At 42.9% G+C, this 16,259-nt stretch overlaps 1 protein-coding gene across 2 annotated transcripts in view; it reads left to right on the plus strand.

The window, feature by feature from the left end:
* The first annotated feature begins 3,927 nt into the window (after positions 1–3,927).
* Positions 3,928–16,259, plus strand: part of cacna1eb (calcium channel, voltage-dependent, R type, alpha 1E subunit b) — an 87,925-nt gene continuing 75,593 nt past the window's right edge. For both annotated transcript variants that reach the window (XM_061979330.2, XM_072915204.1), the window contains exons 1-2: positions 3,928–4,028; positions 4,123–4,262. In XM_061979330.2, coding sequence (XP_061835314.2) covers positions 3,936–4,028; positions 4,123–4,262 — 233 coding nt within the window. In that variant the 5' untranslated portion in view covers positions 3,928–3,935. The remainder of the gene's footprint in view (positions 4,029–4,122; positions 4,263–16,259) is intronic.

Consider the following 16,259-nt stretch of genomic DNA (forward strand, 5'->3'; position numbering starts at 1 on the left):
GACCCTAGTGTGAATGTTGTTTGTCTATCTGTGTTGGCCCTGCGATGAGGTGGCAACTTGTCCAGGGTGTACCCCACCTTCTGCCAGAATGCAGCTGACATAGGCTCCAGCACCCCCCACGACCCCAAAAGGGACTAGCGGTAGAAAATGGATGGATGGATGATTAAAATAGCCCATGTTTGAGAAGCTTACTCTTCGTTCCAACAGATACGATGTGCTTTGCAATGTATCATGTGCTCGCCCGGCCTGTCTGTCAAATTTCAAAAGCCAATGTGGCCCCTAAGCCAAAACATTTTCCCACCCCTGCTATAGATTGTACTCACGTGAAAGATTCCTTTAAAAAGGATGCACACTCAGGGAGACACAATAAAATGTTCCTGTTCCTGCATGCAGGAGCTTGTTTGTCTTGAGAGAAAGCTTCAACTAACATGTCATCTATCCACAGTGCGAAGCTGGTTTTAAGATAATTATCCTCACCAACAAATAAACAAACAAACTTTCTTCCATGTAGCATTATCACTGGAGGACGAGAGGAAATGGAATGGCTAAACATGCTCCACACGCGCGCCGAGCAGTACGACATAAAAAGCTAACCGTATTCAATGCAATGTAGGGGTGATCAATCCAGATGTCGATACTATCAATATCTTGTATATTATCAGTGTATAAACAATACTAAAAAGATTAGATCAATATTTTCTTACCCATCCATTTTCTAACGCTTGTCCCTCACGGGGTTGCGGGGATGGCTGGAGCCTATCCCAGCTGCATTTAGGCGGAAAGCGGGGTACACCCTGGACAAGTTGCCACCTCATCGCAGGGCCAACACAGACAGACAACATTCACACTCACATTCACACACTAGGGCCAATAATTCAATGTTGCCAATCAACCTATCCCCAGGTGCATGCCTTTGGAGTATCCACAGGGAACCCACGCAGTCACAGGGAGAACATGCAAACTCCACACAGAAAGACCCCGAGCCCAGGGATTGAACGCAGGACCTTCTTATTGTGAGGCACACACTCACTAACCCCTGTTTCACCGTGCTGCCAGTATTTTATTATTATTTTTACAAAAATATGTTTTTATCGTTTTTGTTTACAACCTCAGGGAATAATTCTATGGATACAGGAAGGTTTTAAGGACAAAACCCAAATACATTGAATGTGTTATTTTGTAAAGACTCGAACAGGGTTTAAAAGTTAAAGTGGTGTCATTTTAGTCCTGTACATTTAAATTATTGCTACTTTTGGTGATAATCTGACACCTTTAGTAAGAATGGTTAGTGCAATATCCGATTTCTACCACTGGTCAGTTTCAGTTTTCAGTTCAGTTTCAGTTTATTTTGAACATGCATACAATGAAATGCATCACATATTTCCAGTTGTTTCATTACAGCACGTCCGAAAAGGAGTAGGAAGAAGCAGAGCTCATGTGACCTCTTTAATATGATATGAATGTGAGGGTTTTGCTGAAGTTACTTCGGGTTCTTAATCGTCAAAATATGCCATGCAGGCCGGATACACCTTGATTTTCAAATGTCTAGAGTTGGACATGGCCAGTGGGGCGGTACCTCTGGATTGGCAGACCGAGGTGGTGGTTCCTCTCTTTAAGAAGGGGAATCGGAGGGTGTGTTCCAACTATCGTGGGATCACACTCCTCAGCCTTCCCGGTAAGGTCTATTCAGGTGTACTGGAGAGGAGGCTACGCCGGATAGTCGAACCTCGGAATCAGGAGGAACAGTGTGGTTTTCGTCCTGGTCGTGGAACTGTGGACCAGCTCTATACTCTCGGCAGGGTCCTTGAGGGTGCATGGGAGTTTGCCCAACCAGTGCTTTGTGGACTTGGAGAAGGTATTCGACCGTGTCCCTCGGGAAGTCCTGTGGGGAGTGCTCAGAGAGTATGGGGTATCGGACTGTCTGATTGTGGCGGTCCGCTCCCTGTACGATCAGTGTCAGAGCTTGGTCCGCATTGCCGGCAATAAGTCGGACACGTTTCCAGTGAGGGTTGGACTCCGCCTAGGCTGCCTTTTGGACTCCGCCAAGGCTGCCTTTTGTCACCGCCTAGAAATTCTGTCCATAAAAGTTATGAACAGAATTTCTAGGCGTAGTCAGGGCGTTGAGGGATCCGGTTTGATGGTTGCAGGATTAGGTCTCTGCTTTTTGCAGATGATGTGGTCCTGATGGCTTCATCTTCAGCTCTCACTGGATCGGTTCGCAGCCGAGTGTGAAGCGACTGGGATGGGAATCAGCACCTCCAAGTCCGAGTCCATGGTTCTCGCCCGGAAAAGGGTGGAGTGCCATCTCTGGGTTGGGGAGGAGACCCTGCCCCAAGTGGAGGAGTTCAAGTACCTCAGAGTCTTGTTCACGAGTGGGGAAAGAGTGGATCATGAGATCGACAGGCGGATCGGTGCGGCATCTGCAGTAATGTGGACGCTGTATTGATCCGTTGTGGTGAAGAAGGAGCTGAGCCGGAAGGCAAAGCTCTCAATTTACCGATCGATCTACGTTCCCATCCTCACCCATGGTCATGAGCTTTGGGTTATGACCGAAAGGACAAGATCACGGGTACAAGCGGCCAAAATTAGTTTCCTCCGCCGGGTAGCAGGACTCTCCCTTAGAGATAGGGTGAGAAGCTCTGTCATCCGGGGGGAGCTCAAAGTAAAGCCGCTGCTCCTCCACATCAAGAGGAGCCAGATGAGGTGGTTCGGGCATCTGGTCAGGATGCCACCCGAACGCCTCCCTAGGGAGGTGTTTAGGGCACATCCGACTGGTAGGAGGCCACGAGGAAGACCCAGGACACGTTGGGAAGACTATGTCCCCCGGCTGGCCTGGGAACACCTCGGTATCCCCTGGGAAGAGCTGGACAAAGTGGCTGGGGAGAGGAAAGTCTGGGCTTCCCTGCTTAGGCTGCTGCCCCCGCGACCCGACATCGGATAAGCGGGGGCAGATAGATCGATGGATGGGCTTTAAAAAAATGAAAAAATATCACAAGAAGCAACAGTATTTGAAGCGCGGTGTGGCGAGGGGCGACGTTAAAAAAGAAAGCTTTGAAGTAACCCACTAAATGATGGCAAAACATGCTCTAGTACTAGTCACATGTATTTTTGGACACATTTCCCGATGCTAGTTATTTTTAACTGTTATCAGTAATTGGCAATAGTGTGGGCATGTGAGTGAGTAAATGAGTGAACAAGTGAATGTTGGTCCCGTTCCTCTGTGAGCCAGTGACCTCATTTCCACTGGAGGCGGAGACATTCATGTAAAAAAAAAAAAGGAGCGGCTGAAGGTGACATATTTGTGTTTAGATGATTTTACACACACACACACACACACACACACACACACACACACACACACACACACACACACACACACACACACACACACACACACACACACACACACACACACACACACACAAGTTGAACCAGTTTAAGGTTTTTATATGCTTATTTTGTGTTGTTTTGCTCACAATGACCTCTTACAAGAAAAACTGAAGAATCATTGATAAATATTGCACTTCTTTTCAAAGTAATGATCAGTTTGAAGGCTAAATCTGTTCGGTGTCTGAGGGCGATGATGGACGCAAACAAGTCGGGGCCAAGGTGACTCTTTGGCGGTCCTGTCCCCCCCTCCCTTACCTGCTCGCCATTTCTCTTCATGAAAAGCACTTTTAAAAACAGGTTGCCGTGGCGACGGCAGCCTCACTCTTAACAGATTGCTTTCCCGTAGAAGAGAACATGAACCGTGCTTTAATTCATCTGTCATTGAAGCCATTATCCATCAGGTTTTTCGTTCTGTTGCACACGACCATGAACAGATTTGTGGACTTTTAATGCGCAAACCCTGTGAGGAGCAGTTGGTGTTTTCTTGTTGTTGTCAAATAATGAGACCTTCCTTGACCTCTTGGCCCTTTACGCCATTCGAGTACATGATCCTGGCCACCATCACCGCCAATTGTGTGGTGCTGGCTTTGGAGCAGCACCTTCCTGGAGAAGACAAGACGCCCATGGCCAAGAGACTGGTGAGCACCAATTGTAGGATCTACAGTCCCTTTAAAAAAGTTGACACACACCACTAACACAATGACATGTTTATGGTCTCAACTATCCGCGCAGGAGAAGACCGAGCCGTACTTCATCGGGATTTTCTGCTTCGAGGCGGGCATCAAGCTGGTGGCGCTGGGTTTTGTTTTCCACAAAGGATCCTACCTGCGTAACGGTTGGAACGTCATGGACTTCATCGTGGTGCTCAGCGGGTGAGTGGCCTTGGCCCGTCTCCTCCAGCAACAATCAAAAATCAGCAAATATTATGATTTGATCAGCTTATAAATGATCGCAGTGGTCTTTTGTTTATGATAGCCAGTATGATACATATTATTTTAAACTCTGGTCAGCTTCATACCGGGCAGAACAATTAGTCAAGGACCGAGCCTGCCCAGTTTTACAATTAAATTTGTATATTGAGGCTTTTGTCTGTAAGCCAATAGGGATTGGCTTTGTATCCAAGTATCAGGAGCTGTGATATTTGCCATTTCAGTACTGATATAAAGATATTTGACATTTTCTGTTGTGATACTGACAGTGGCGGGCCCTGCGTTTCCCACCTAGGCCTTCAGTGATGTCCGACTTCAAAATGCCATAATTGATGTCACCACATGACCATTGCTGGAGAAATACTATACAGGAACACATTTACGCACTACTGGGCAATGAATCACCACATCAACAGTGTACAAAAAGGGTTATTTTCTGGCACATTTAAAAATCAATAAACCCGCATCAGCAATTAAAACATATCTTATGTGGTATTGTCAAAATTAAGACTTGAAAAAAACATATTAAACGTGAAAAAAAAAATATATATATCTGAACTCACAATTTGAAGAACGCATTCGAGCTTCCGGGGTCGGCCGACATCGCCTCACAAGATGTAGTTTCTCTTCGAATATCCTTCCTGAAAATGGCCTTGCAAATATATGTGTTGTCTTGTCTAATCATGAGTTCTTAATGTTTACGCCACAGTGTGCTCATCAAAAACACCAGCATGTCTACATTCAACAACCTAAACGGGGCTACTGTGCATACTCTTCGCTGCTGTGGCATGCTGGGTAATGGAGTTCTTATGTTACCTAGCTCATAACATCACTATATATATCTGCCTTAGGCCATCTAGAAGGCCATACTGACAACAACTTGTGATCATGATTTCTGGTTATGTTAAGCCTGCAAAGAAGGCCTTGCTGGCCCTGACGGCCCACCACTGGATACTAACCATGTGAGGTATTGATACTGGTAAATAGCATGATCAATATCAACCATTTGCTGTTTTGGTTTTTGACATTTAAGATCCTGGTCCATGATATTTGCAGTAATGATTATTATTGTATCATTATTTGGGCTATCAAATGATTATTTGTTTTAATCATACTAATCACATTTTAGAATGTGGATAAATTACATAATAATACAAAATACTTACATAATACAAATTTGCTTAAGAAAAGACCACACTTTTTGCACACAAATCTTTTAATTTTTTTTAATAAACCTTTATTTAACCAGTACAAAATCCCATTGAGATTGAAAACCTTTTTCAAGGGAGCCCTGGCCAAGAGGTAGCGAAGTTACACATAAAATTACATTCACATTACACAATAAAATGACAGGATGGACATCGAGTAAAACAGTTGACTGAGGCTGCTTCAAATTCTCTCAGTTTAAATTTAAAAGCATTTAACGATAAAAATTCAGTCAGCTTCCAGTCTCTTAGTAACATGTTCCAAGCACAAGGAGCTGCATAGACAAAAGCATTTTCCCCTAGCTAAGTGTGAGCAAAAGGAACAGAGAGCAACAGCTGATTATTGGATCTTAGAGCATAAGAGTCCATACTTCTTTGTGTAATCAATGCACAAATGTAATCGGGTAACAGTCCCAGAAGAGCCATGTAAATAAAAGTGTACCAATGACACTGTCTCCTAGTGGACAGAGAAGGCCCTCACACCCGAGAGTACAAGTCACAGTGGTGTGTCAAATGTAATTTTTATTGTCAGAATGTCGTTTTAACACTGTTGGCTGGCATTAGACTCCTCCTGTTTCAGTATAGTGCACACGAGCAGTGATACGGTCGAATTGGTTCGCCAAGTTGGTCATGTTTTGGATGATTTATTTCTTTAATTCAATGAATATCATCTACTGCTTCTTCTCAGCACTGTCCTTAAAGGAGAACATTATCACAATTTCAGAAGGGTTAAAACCCTTCTGACACGCTCGCTTTGGATCGGTTCTAAAAAATATGTCTCAATTGTGAGCTAAATGTTAAAAATGTGATCACAGTGAGTGTGAAGTCATCATTTGGTCAGATGTTTGGATCCGGCGCATGCCCATATCTGCCTTTTTAATATGGTCCTGCTCCTCTCAGCACCGCTGTCTGATGTGTCCGCTGTGTCTCGGCGCGTCGAGAAGCGTGATTTAAAAGGGAGTAAGATGAAGGAAAGATGACTTTAATTCATCCATCCATCCATTTTCTACCGCTTGTCCCTTTTGGGGTCGCGGGGGGTGCTGGAGCCTATCTCAGCTGCATTCGGGCGGAAGACGGGGTACACCATGGACAAGTCGCCACCTCATCGCAGGGCCAACACAGATAGACAGACAACATTCACACACTCGGGCCAATTTCTTTCTTTCTTTCTGTCTTGCCTCTTGGTGAGGGCGGTCACATTTTTCCCCACTCCCTCCTTCCCTGCTTGCTTTCTTCGTTTTGTCTTGTCTGAACTTTTTTGAAGCCTCTTTCTTTGCGCTGTCCTCAAATCTAAACATCAAACATGGATATGATCAGCTGGACTCTCAACGCAATTGACAAAGTCTCTTCGACAAGGAAAAGAGGTTCGGGGGAGCCTGGCTGCCCTGACGGAACCATTGCTGCGGGGTACGTGAGAGACTCCTGGGATAAATGGAGAATCATGTGCCTCTCAGTCCTTTCCATCAAGGACGTGGAAGACATCTTCCTATTTGGAACCGTGATCGCGGGGCACCTGCTGATAGGGCTGGGCATTGCTCTGGTGTATCGTCAAATTCGGAAGACGATGGCAGCCACTCAAAGAGCCCAACGGCTGTTCGTCGCAATGGAAGGATTGGGCCGGGCTGTGGGAACACAGACTGTGGCGATTTCTGATATGAATCGCAAAATGGATCTCATCATGGAGAAGCTTGCTGAGAAGGAGAATTAAATTGAATTTGAGAGAACCAAATTAATGTCCTGTGCTACAAGTCTCACGGCAGCAGGGAAAAAGCTGTTGTGGTAGCGAGCCTTGTGAGTGGGAATACTCTGGCCTGTGATGTCACAGGATGTGACCAGGGTCCTTCCTTGAGCTGGGTGCTGTTTCTCCCTGAGGATGCTCTGTACCTACACATATCACGACACACAACTCGAGACTTGCAACAAGGGGGGAGGGAATGGCCATGCTCCATTGTCCATCAGACCACAGGGAGAGAAGCGAAGAAGGCGTGGGATTTGGGGAGTGGGGTACATGTGTGTGTGTAAGCCTGAAGAGTCGCTTTGTTCCTCGACCTCGCTGCTGGCAGAGTTTTATTGTGATAACAAAGCCAGTCAGTCCAACAAAAGTCAACAACCAATAGGTGTGTGTCCATGAAAGACAATAAAGGAATTTGTAGCGTCTTCGCTGCCCTGTCCCCAGGGAAATCTTAAAGCAACAACGTTCCAGCTGAGGAAAACAATCCAGATTAGAATGTTTGTGTTTGAGCGAGCCAAAAACAAATTTAAACATTTCACTCTGTGTGTTTCTGCTCCTCTAATGCACTATACTTTACCTTGCAGAGCAGAGCAGATAGCTTCTCCAAGATGTTATCCAGTTTGCGATTTAGTCCAGAAACCCCAAAAGTCTGAGTCCCGACAGCTCTACCCATTCTTCAATCATTTGTGGCGGCTTTAGGGTACCTTGAACGGCTGCCAGCATCTCCCAATTCTTTCAATACACCAGGAAAACATTTACTTCAACCAACAGATGTCCTGTTATCATGATTCCTAGTAGGTAGACGTCTTCAACGTCCTCGACTGAAAGAGTCACCGGGCACGCAGCACTCTCCTTCTACCAGGAATCCATCGTGTGTCTAGCAACGAACGTTCGGTCAGAACAGGCAGATTCCCCAGAACCTGAGCTTCTCGTCAAGAAGATCATGTCAATTTTGTTGAGAGGCCTGTTGATCAATTGCATTATCTAGATTTTGTAGAGCAGTGCAAAAATAGACTCAAAGTAAGTTAGGACAAGACAAAAGAACCACAAGCAGGAGAGGTTAGGGGAGGGGAAGGAAAAGCGTCTGCCTTGGTTGATAGCCAAAGAAACTTACTGTATGGTTTTAGTACTGGACATTTGCATCATCACTGTTGGTCACATTGGTTATGTAAAGTATCTGATCATTGGCATCTCTGATGCATATTCCCACTCATTGGATCCTTGTTACAGACAGGCCAAAATGCCCACTGTGTTTGTGTATATGAGTGTGTGTTATTTTGCTAATGTATTGTACATAAATCATATACAACAAACTACCATAGAAGTTTTTCTAATTAAACCTCAACAACGTGAGTGTGCAATTAGTTTTTCATTTTGCGGCTACCAGGCTGGGGTTGACGAAGCGAAAGATTAATTTCAGACACGCTTTGTATGGTTATTTTGGTGCATTCATACGTCTGTTGCTGCCCCCATCAACTTGTATCCATTCGTGTAATAAAGTTCTGCAGGCGCTTACTCTCCAGCCAGGTTGACCCGACAGAAAGGTCAGCTTTGCATATGGGTTGTACTTGTATAGCGCTTTTCTACCTTCAAGGTACTCAAAGCGCTTTGACACTACTTCCACATTTACCCATTCACACACACATTCACACACTGATGGAGGGAGCTGCCATGCAAGGCGCTAACCAGCACCCATCAGGAGCAAGGGTGAAGTGTCTTGCTCAGGACACAACGGACATGACGAGGTTGGTACTAGGTGGGGATTGAACCAGGGACCCTCGGGTCGCGCACGGCCACTATTCCACTGCGCCAAGCCGTCCCTTATATGTCCCATATGTCCGATGCGATGTTGAGACAAGCTGTGTGCTGAGCGAGCGCGCATCAAAAGCGGGAAATGTGCGTTTCCATGGCGCAGCAACCAGTCTTTGCAGTGGGTGATAGGTGGGTGGATAAGTGGATTGGCAGTTTTGTATAAAACCTGCTTGTGCTCGCCCCCAGGACCTTGCTTAATTCACTCTGGATGTTGCCAATGATTCGCAAAACCAAGAAACAGCGGGGTAGAAACAAACAAAAAACTATGAGAATCTTAATTTGTTCAACGTAAGAGCGGTTGGTTTGGTGAATTAATTACGCAGGAGTGAAGCAGTGAGGGGTACAGCGTGCTGCATTCAAGGACCTTCACATGTTTTTTTATTTCTCCACCTTTTGTATTTGATCTTGCGCCCTCTTCTATAAACATTCATTTTTTATTTTACAGAGCCATGCTTTCAGTAAGTGCCATTATCCAACAATCAAGTTTGCAGCACTTCAACAATGGGTCATTAGCCCAAATCAGCTCTACTGTGTGCAAACTAACGAGCTTCTTAGCTTCTCAGTCGCGTGATAGGATGCCGGTTGTTTCTTTCTTTCTTTACAAACACACGAGGGGATTTCTGGGCAGTTTATGAAATATGAGTAAAGTGAATCTATTTCCAGGTAGATGAGTTGAAGGACCGCTATGGAAAACAGTAGGCTTTGCTACACGGCTTGAAATATAGCCTGGAACTATGCCAACTATCCGACATGGAGCTGTAAGCTGGCGCTAGGGTTAAAGTACCTAAAGAATTGGTGGTACCGTTCACATTTGAATTGATACTGTACTAATTCCTAGTCCATGACAATTCGATACCGGTACCAATTTTCGTTACTGTTGTGTGTGTTCAAATGTGTTAATAAATGTTAATTGTCTGACAATTAAATGTCATTTTTTTTAATCTAACATTTAACACTGCTAATAATAACTGTGCTGTACATATGGTAGACCTCATTTTCTTATACTTCTAAATCTCATTTGCAAGTATTATGTAGTAAACTTTACATGCAGTTGCAATTCCAAGACATTAGATTGCACGAGTATTTAGACTACGTTGTGTTGTCTTAGCCAGATTGTAGTCTTTGCATTCAAGTGCTTGTCTTTTGTTGAGCCCTACAAAGTTTTTAAACTGTAAGAATTGTATGTTATACATTAATTGTAAATTGTAACTTAGTTATAGTTTCCCTTACCAAATCCAATGTAAGTTAGCATTGACCTGGCACATTTTGAAAAGTGGAGCCTTACTGTACTTTTTTTTAAATGGAAAATTGTAACACTACCGAGAGGGAGTCCGGCTGAGTCCACTGTGAGTGCTTGGCTGCTTCTTTACCGGCTAAGGCTGCAACTGGACACACACATCAAAGGTTTCGAAACTTGGTACCGTTTGATTTTATGTGAATCGGTACCCAGGAATACTGACAGACTTTGGTCGGAACCCATAAAAGTGTCACATTTGGTACCCACCACCAGAAGTAGAGTTAGTTATAATTGTGTTTTTCTTCAACATATATGCTAACCTAGCATGATTTTGCTGTTTAAATGTGATGTAGTGTTAGTACTGTGGGTCATATAGCTATGCTAATGTTGCTAACGTTCCTTGATGTGAACTTGCTGTATGTGATATATGTATGCGGACGACAACAATGTCCAAAACCCACACAAACCTCCAAAGCACATGCAATACGGAGAAAACACAACGGAAGTACGATGGAACCGGATGTTAGCATGCTACTAAAAAGTAAGCCCCATAAATATGAATACGTAGATGCCACCTCTGATGCTGTTTCCCATTGGAACAATGCGTCGATAGGGTTGTCATCTTGAGCAGGGGGAAGCCGCATCTATTTACTGCATTAGTCAACTGAGATAGAGGTATATCAGTGATTAAAATATTGGTGCCAATCAGATGCACATTGGTCTGATTGGTTTGACGAAACCCCTGCTGAAGAGGGCGGCCGCGTTGACTTGCCTGACAAGCCTGAAAGCGGCATCCATGTACAGTATTCATATCTATAATAAGAGCCCTACCAGTGTTGTCAGGTCTGAGAGGGATATACAAATAAATACCGAATTTTTCGGATTATAAGGCACACTTAAAATCCTTTCATTTCCTCAAAACTCGACAGTGCACCTTATTACCCAGTGCACCTAATGTACGGAATAATTCTGGTTGTGCTTATCAACCTCGAAGCAATTTTATTTGGTACATGGTGTGATGATAAGTGTGACCAGTGTGACATAAGAGATACGTGTAGACTGTAATATGACGCCAGTAAACAACACCACAACTTTAAATGTTCCATTGAAAATAAAGAACATTACACACGGCACTCAAAAATCTGTCAAAATGTTTTAGTATGACTTTGAAGCCGCACCGCTTGATGGATTGTCGGCCCATTAAGGCTACTGTATTACTATAGAGTGTGTATAAGGACCGCAAAATGGCACCCATATTATCTGCCGTTTTGTTTCACAATATTATGCAAAACTAACTTTTCTTACCTTCTGGTACCTGCTGATGTGTATTTGAGATCTGCATAAGTCCTGAAAGTTTGCGCACGTCCGCCACTGTAGTCTGTGCCGATACCGTAGTCGATAAGCTCCTTCTTTTTCACTATCTTCTTGTTATGGGACATTCATCCTCTGCTGTTGCCATTTCTAATATAAAATAGCTTAAAGTGCTAACTTATATCTCACTATGGAAGCGCTAAAAACTACCAGTGTAGTGGGTTTACATAATTCAACCACGAAACTTTAGTTATTAGAGAGTTCCGGTCGGACGGTTTTTCACGGGACACATTTTCGGCGTTGTTGCACTGGTGAGCCACGGATGAGGAGATGCTGCTCCGTTATTGATTGAAGTAAAGTCTGAATGTCATTAAAACAGTTAGCTCCATCTTTTGACACTTCTTCCATTCCCGTCCTTGCACGCTACACCGCTACAACAAAGATGACAGGGAGAAGATGCTGTCAAAGGTGAGCCACGTAAATAAGACCGCCCACAAAACGGCGCATTCTGAAGCGACTGTCAGAAAGCGGCTTGAAGATGGTCTGTAAAACATAATCAATGTAACATTTTGACCAAAGAACCACCATTACATGTTATTTAGACCACAAGGAAGTGTTTTCAATTTAGAAAAAAATAATAATAATATGACTCCTTTAATGCACCCTATCATCGGGTGCGCCTTATATATGAAACAAGATCTAAAATAGACCATTCATCGGCAGTGCACCTTATAATCCGGTGCGCCCTATGGTGAGGAAAATACGGTGTATTATAGAGCTACCGATTTAATTAGTTGTTTTTCCCCTGTCGTGCATGTGTTTTGGACGTTGTTGCGTGTTTGCACCTGTCGACCACCGTATATATGGCATCTATTATGTTGGTCAAGTGCAGACTTAGAGTGTATTTGTAAAAAGGAATGGAACGACCTCACAACAAACTTGAAAAGTCTAACAGATTACTCTTCATTCACAATTGAAGTTAAAAAAGTGGCTTTGGAGCAATCAAAGCTGCTCACACGGTCACTAAGGTGGGCACCTTGCTTGACATGTCAACTTAATGTGTATTATATTTATCCATGAGAGCATTTTTGTTGTAAATTATGAGGTGTGTCTGTTAAAATCAAGGTTGTTTTTACAAATGATGACAGATGTGAACAAGAGCATGTATTGTCTTTGTGTGATGATGTATATAAGGTGTGGTTGTATTGTATATTAAGTATGTGTCCATGAAAGGGCATTTTATTACTTTTTTCTTAATACTTGTGTATGATTTTATTGTCAAAATTTTATTACGTGATTTTTGTATCCCTTTAATTTAGGTAGCCAGGGACTGCAGATGGAAATGAGCTATTTAGCTAAAATCTGGTACAGAACATATCTGTCTTTGAGCTTAATGTTTCTGTGCATTGTCCCTTCAAATAAAGACTAAACTAAACTAAAAACTGGATGAAGTGCACAACAGCCACAAACTCTGTCTTAGACATGCATGGACAAACACAGCTCATTTACATTAAAGCTACAGACACACAAGACTGTGTGTTCCCAGTGGGGCTTCATTTCCAGCGTTAAGGTTTAATTTTCTAAAATACTCAATTGTGGCACCGCCGGGACTTATTTAAAATGGTCCAAAATATTACAATATGGTATTTTTAGGTTTGTGGTTGACAAGAATCACTGCAGCAAGTTATGCACAAAGTGGTCAACCCAAATATCCTGTGACCAGGGTCCTTCCTCTGGAAGTGAAAATGAGCGGCCTGGTTTTCTGCCACATATTTGACACATTTTCTCGAGCACATCTGTGTCTCTTTCTGTCTGCCTCCATTCCACATTGATTGTAGTGCCACAGCACAAGTAAGTCAGACTTAAAAGAAAGCACACATGTGTCACGGAGGCCGCGTGGGAATCAAATTGAGGCCACTGGGCCAGCGCTGGCGGCATTCATTCCATTTCGTTTTAATGAATCACTACAAGACAATCTGCTGGGAGACTGTGCTCAATTAAAAACCTTAATCTGAGCCATGAGCGCGTGGCTAAAAATCAGGACCCGGACTCCAGCAACATGTCGGATAATTGAATCCGGCGGGAACGCACACGTCCGACAGGTGGACATGATGCTTTGATTAGCGCTAAAATGTCTCCCCAGTGACACGATTGTGTTGAGAAATCGTTTATTTAGATGGCCGCAGGTGTGAATTGTTTTCATCAAACTTGTTGCCCTTGTATTGTTACATTACCGATGGCTAGCCAAAGTTAGCGCACCAACGAAGGGTAATTGGGACTGATTTATTAGCCGTGTGGCGGAAATAACCTCTTGTGTGTGTTACATTATTCGCCAGATTCACAATTAGAAGTCAGCTGAAAGTCACTTTTGAAAAGGATGTCCTTGAATTAACCTGAATTAACTTTTACAAACCGTTCATGGCTACAGCTAGCATTAGCATGTTGAGGAAGTACCAGTGGCAAACTAGCTTAGCGCCCCCCCTCGGTTGCTAATGTTTAAATAACACATTGAAACATCTTGTAACACTGTAAGAAAAAAATAATTTACACCGCACAATAACACTGTTCTGACCCATTTTGTATCTGGATAGTAAATATAATTCAAGATATCATATTCAAAAACTGGTTGGTTTTGCAAACATAGCAAATCCTGAAGTTGAGACAGTTATTGTTTCAAAATACATTGTCAAACTAGTGTTGTCCCGATACCAATATTTTGGTACCGGTACCAAAATTATTTCGCTACTTTTCGGTACTTTTCTAAATAAAGGGGACCACAAAAAATTGCATTATTGGCTTTATTTTAACAAAAAATCTTACAGTACATTAAACATATGTTTCTTATTGCAAGTTTGTCCTTAAATAAAATAGTGAACATACAAGACAACTTGTCTTTTATTAGTAAGTAAGCAAACAAAGGCTCCTAATTTAGTCTGCTGACGTATGCAGTAACATATTGTGTCATTTTCCATTCTATTATTTTGTTTAAATTATTAAGGACAATTGGTATAAAATGAATTATTAATCTACTTGTTCATTTACTGTTAATATCTGCTTACTTTCTCTTTTATCACCAAAAAATGCTTCCCGTTGCAACTCACTGCTCCCCTCACCTCCCAAGGGGTGAACAAGGGGATGGGTCAAAAGCATAGGACACATTTCACTACACCTAGTGTGTGTGTGACAATCATTGGTACTTTAACTTTAACTTAAATTAACATGTTCTATCTACACTTCTGTTAAAATATAATACTCACTTATTCTTCTGCTGTTTGATACTTTACATTAGTTTTAGATGATGCCACAAATTTGGGTATCAATCCAATACCAAGTAGTTACAGGATCATACATTGGTCATATTCAAAGTCCTCATGTGTCCAGGGACATATTTCCTGAGTTTATAAACATAATATACATTTTAAAAAAACTAAAGAAGATGTGATGCCAAAAAATATCGACGTAATCGTAGTAGTATCGACTAGATACTGTAGATACATTACAGTGGATGTTAGGTGTAGATCCACCAATGGCGTTTGTTTACATTTTGACGCCGGTGAGCTACGGTGTGTAGTGAAGCATGTTTAGCTATTCCTCGTCCAGCAGGGATGATACTTGTAAGAAATGTACTTTATTTGTTGCCATGGAGGCGAGGATTAGTGATTTAAAAGTAGCTAAAACACTGCAGACTGGGGCTGACTAGCTAGCTAGGCATGTTTTAAAGCACCTCTTCCGGTGGGCGTTTCAGTGTTATAGCTTCACCTTTATCATTAGTTTTTAAGCCAAAATGCATCCATTCTCCCTGTTCTGTCTTCACACTGTCTGCTTGTAAGTACTCTGTGATTGTGCACTGCCGAACATGCTCGTCTGCTCGTAAAACCAGCAATGACATGACGTGACGACGACGGGGGGGGGGGGCGGTGGACCTGTACTTTTCAGAGGCGGTATAGTACCGAATATGATTCATTAGTATCGTACTAATACCGGTATACTGTACAATCCTATGTCAAACACATGATTTAAATCATTCTTTGGTACATTTTTGGCACCAATAATAGATATTTGTTTTGTTTCTAAGGCTTGTTGTGGTCTCGCTTCCTTTTGAGCTTTCATTATTAACACACAAGTGTCCTATTCTAGGTCTTTTAGTGATAACATCCAAAAAGTTATGTTGTTTCAAAACATTATTCCAATCCAACAGCAGAGCATATTAATTAGTCAGTGTTCTTCGGCTGGGATTAAAGCCATTAATGTGTTGATGTTTTGGGCATTAGCATACGAGGAGCCGCGCTCAAATGGCGAGCAACGTGATGCCGCCGATGACTGCTGTAGTGTTTTTCTGGCAGCGTTAGGGAGTGTAGGTGGAGGTGTGTGGGCGAGGCTGCATGTAATGAATTCAGCCTCTCCACACAGCCGGTTTGCAACAGTGCTTCATGGACAGTCAACATCAGCCTCCTTGTCCCGACCACTGAGAGCGCTGCTGTGTTATTATGTTTAATGTACACTCAGATTCACTACAGAGCTGCTTTAAATTGCTGTGGTTTAGGTGGAACATTCAAGGTGCATCGTATTTGACCTTGTATCGATTCAATCAGATTTTGATGCATTTTACCAAAAACAAAAACATATAATTACCCAAATTGCGA

Source organism: Nerophis lumbriciformis, linkage group LG19, assembly GCF_033978685.3.
Source record: "Nerophis lumbriciformis linkage group LG19, RoL_Nlum_v2.1, whole genome shotgun sequence".
In the NCBI taxonomy this organism is placed as follows: Eukaryota; Metazoa; Chordata; class Actinopteri; order Syngnathiformes; family Syngnathidae; genus Nerophis; species Nerophis lumbriciformis.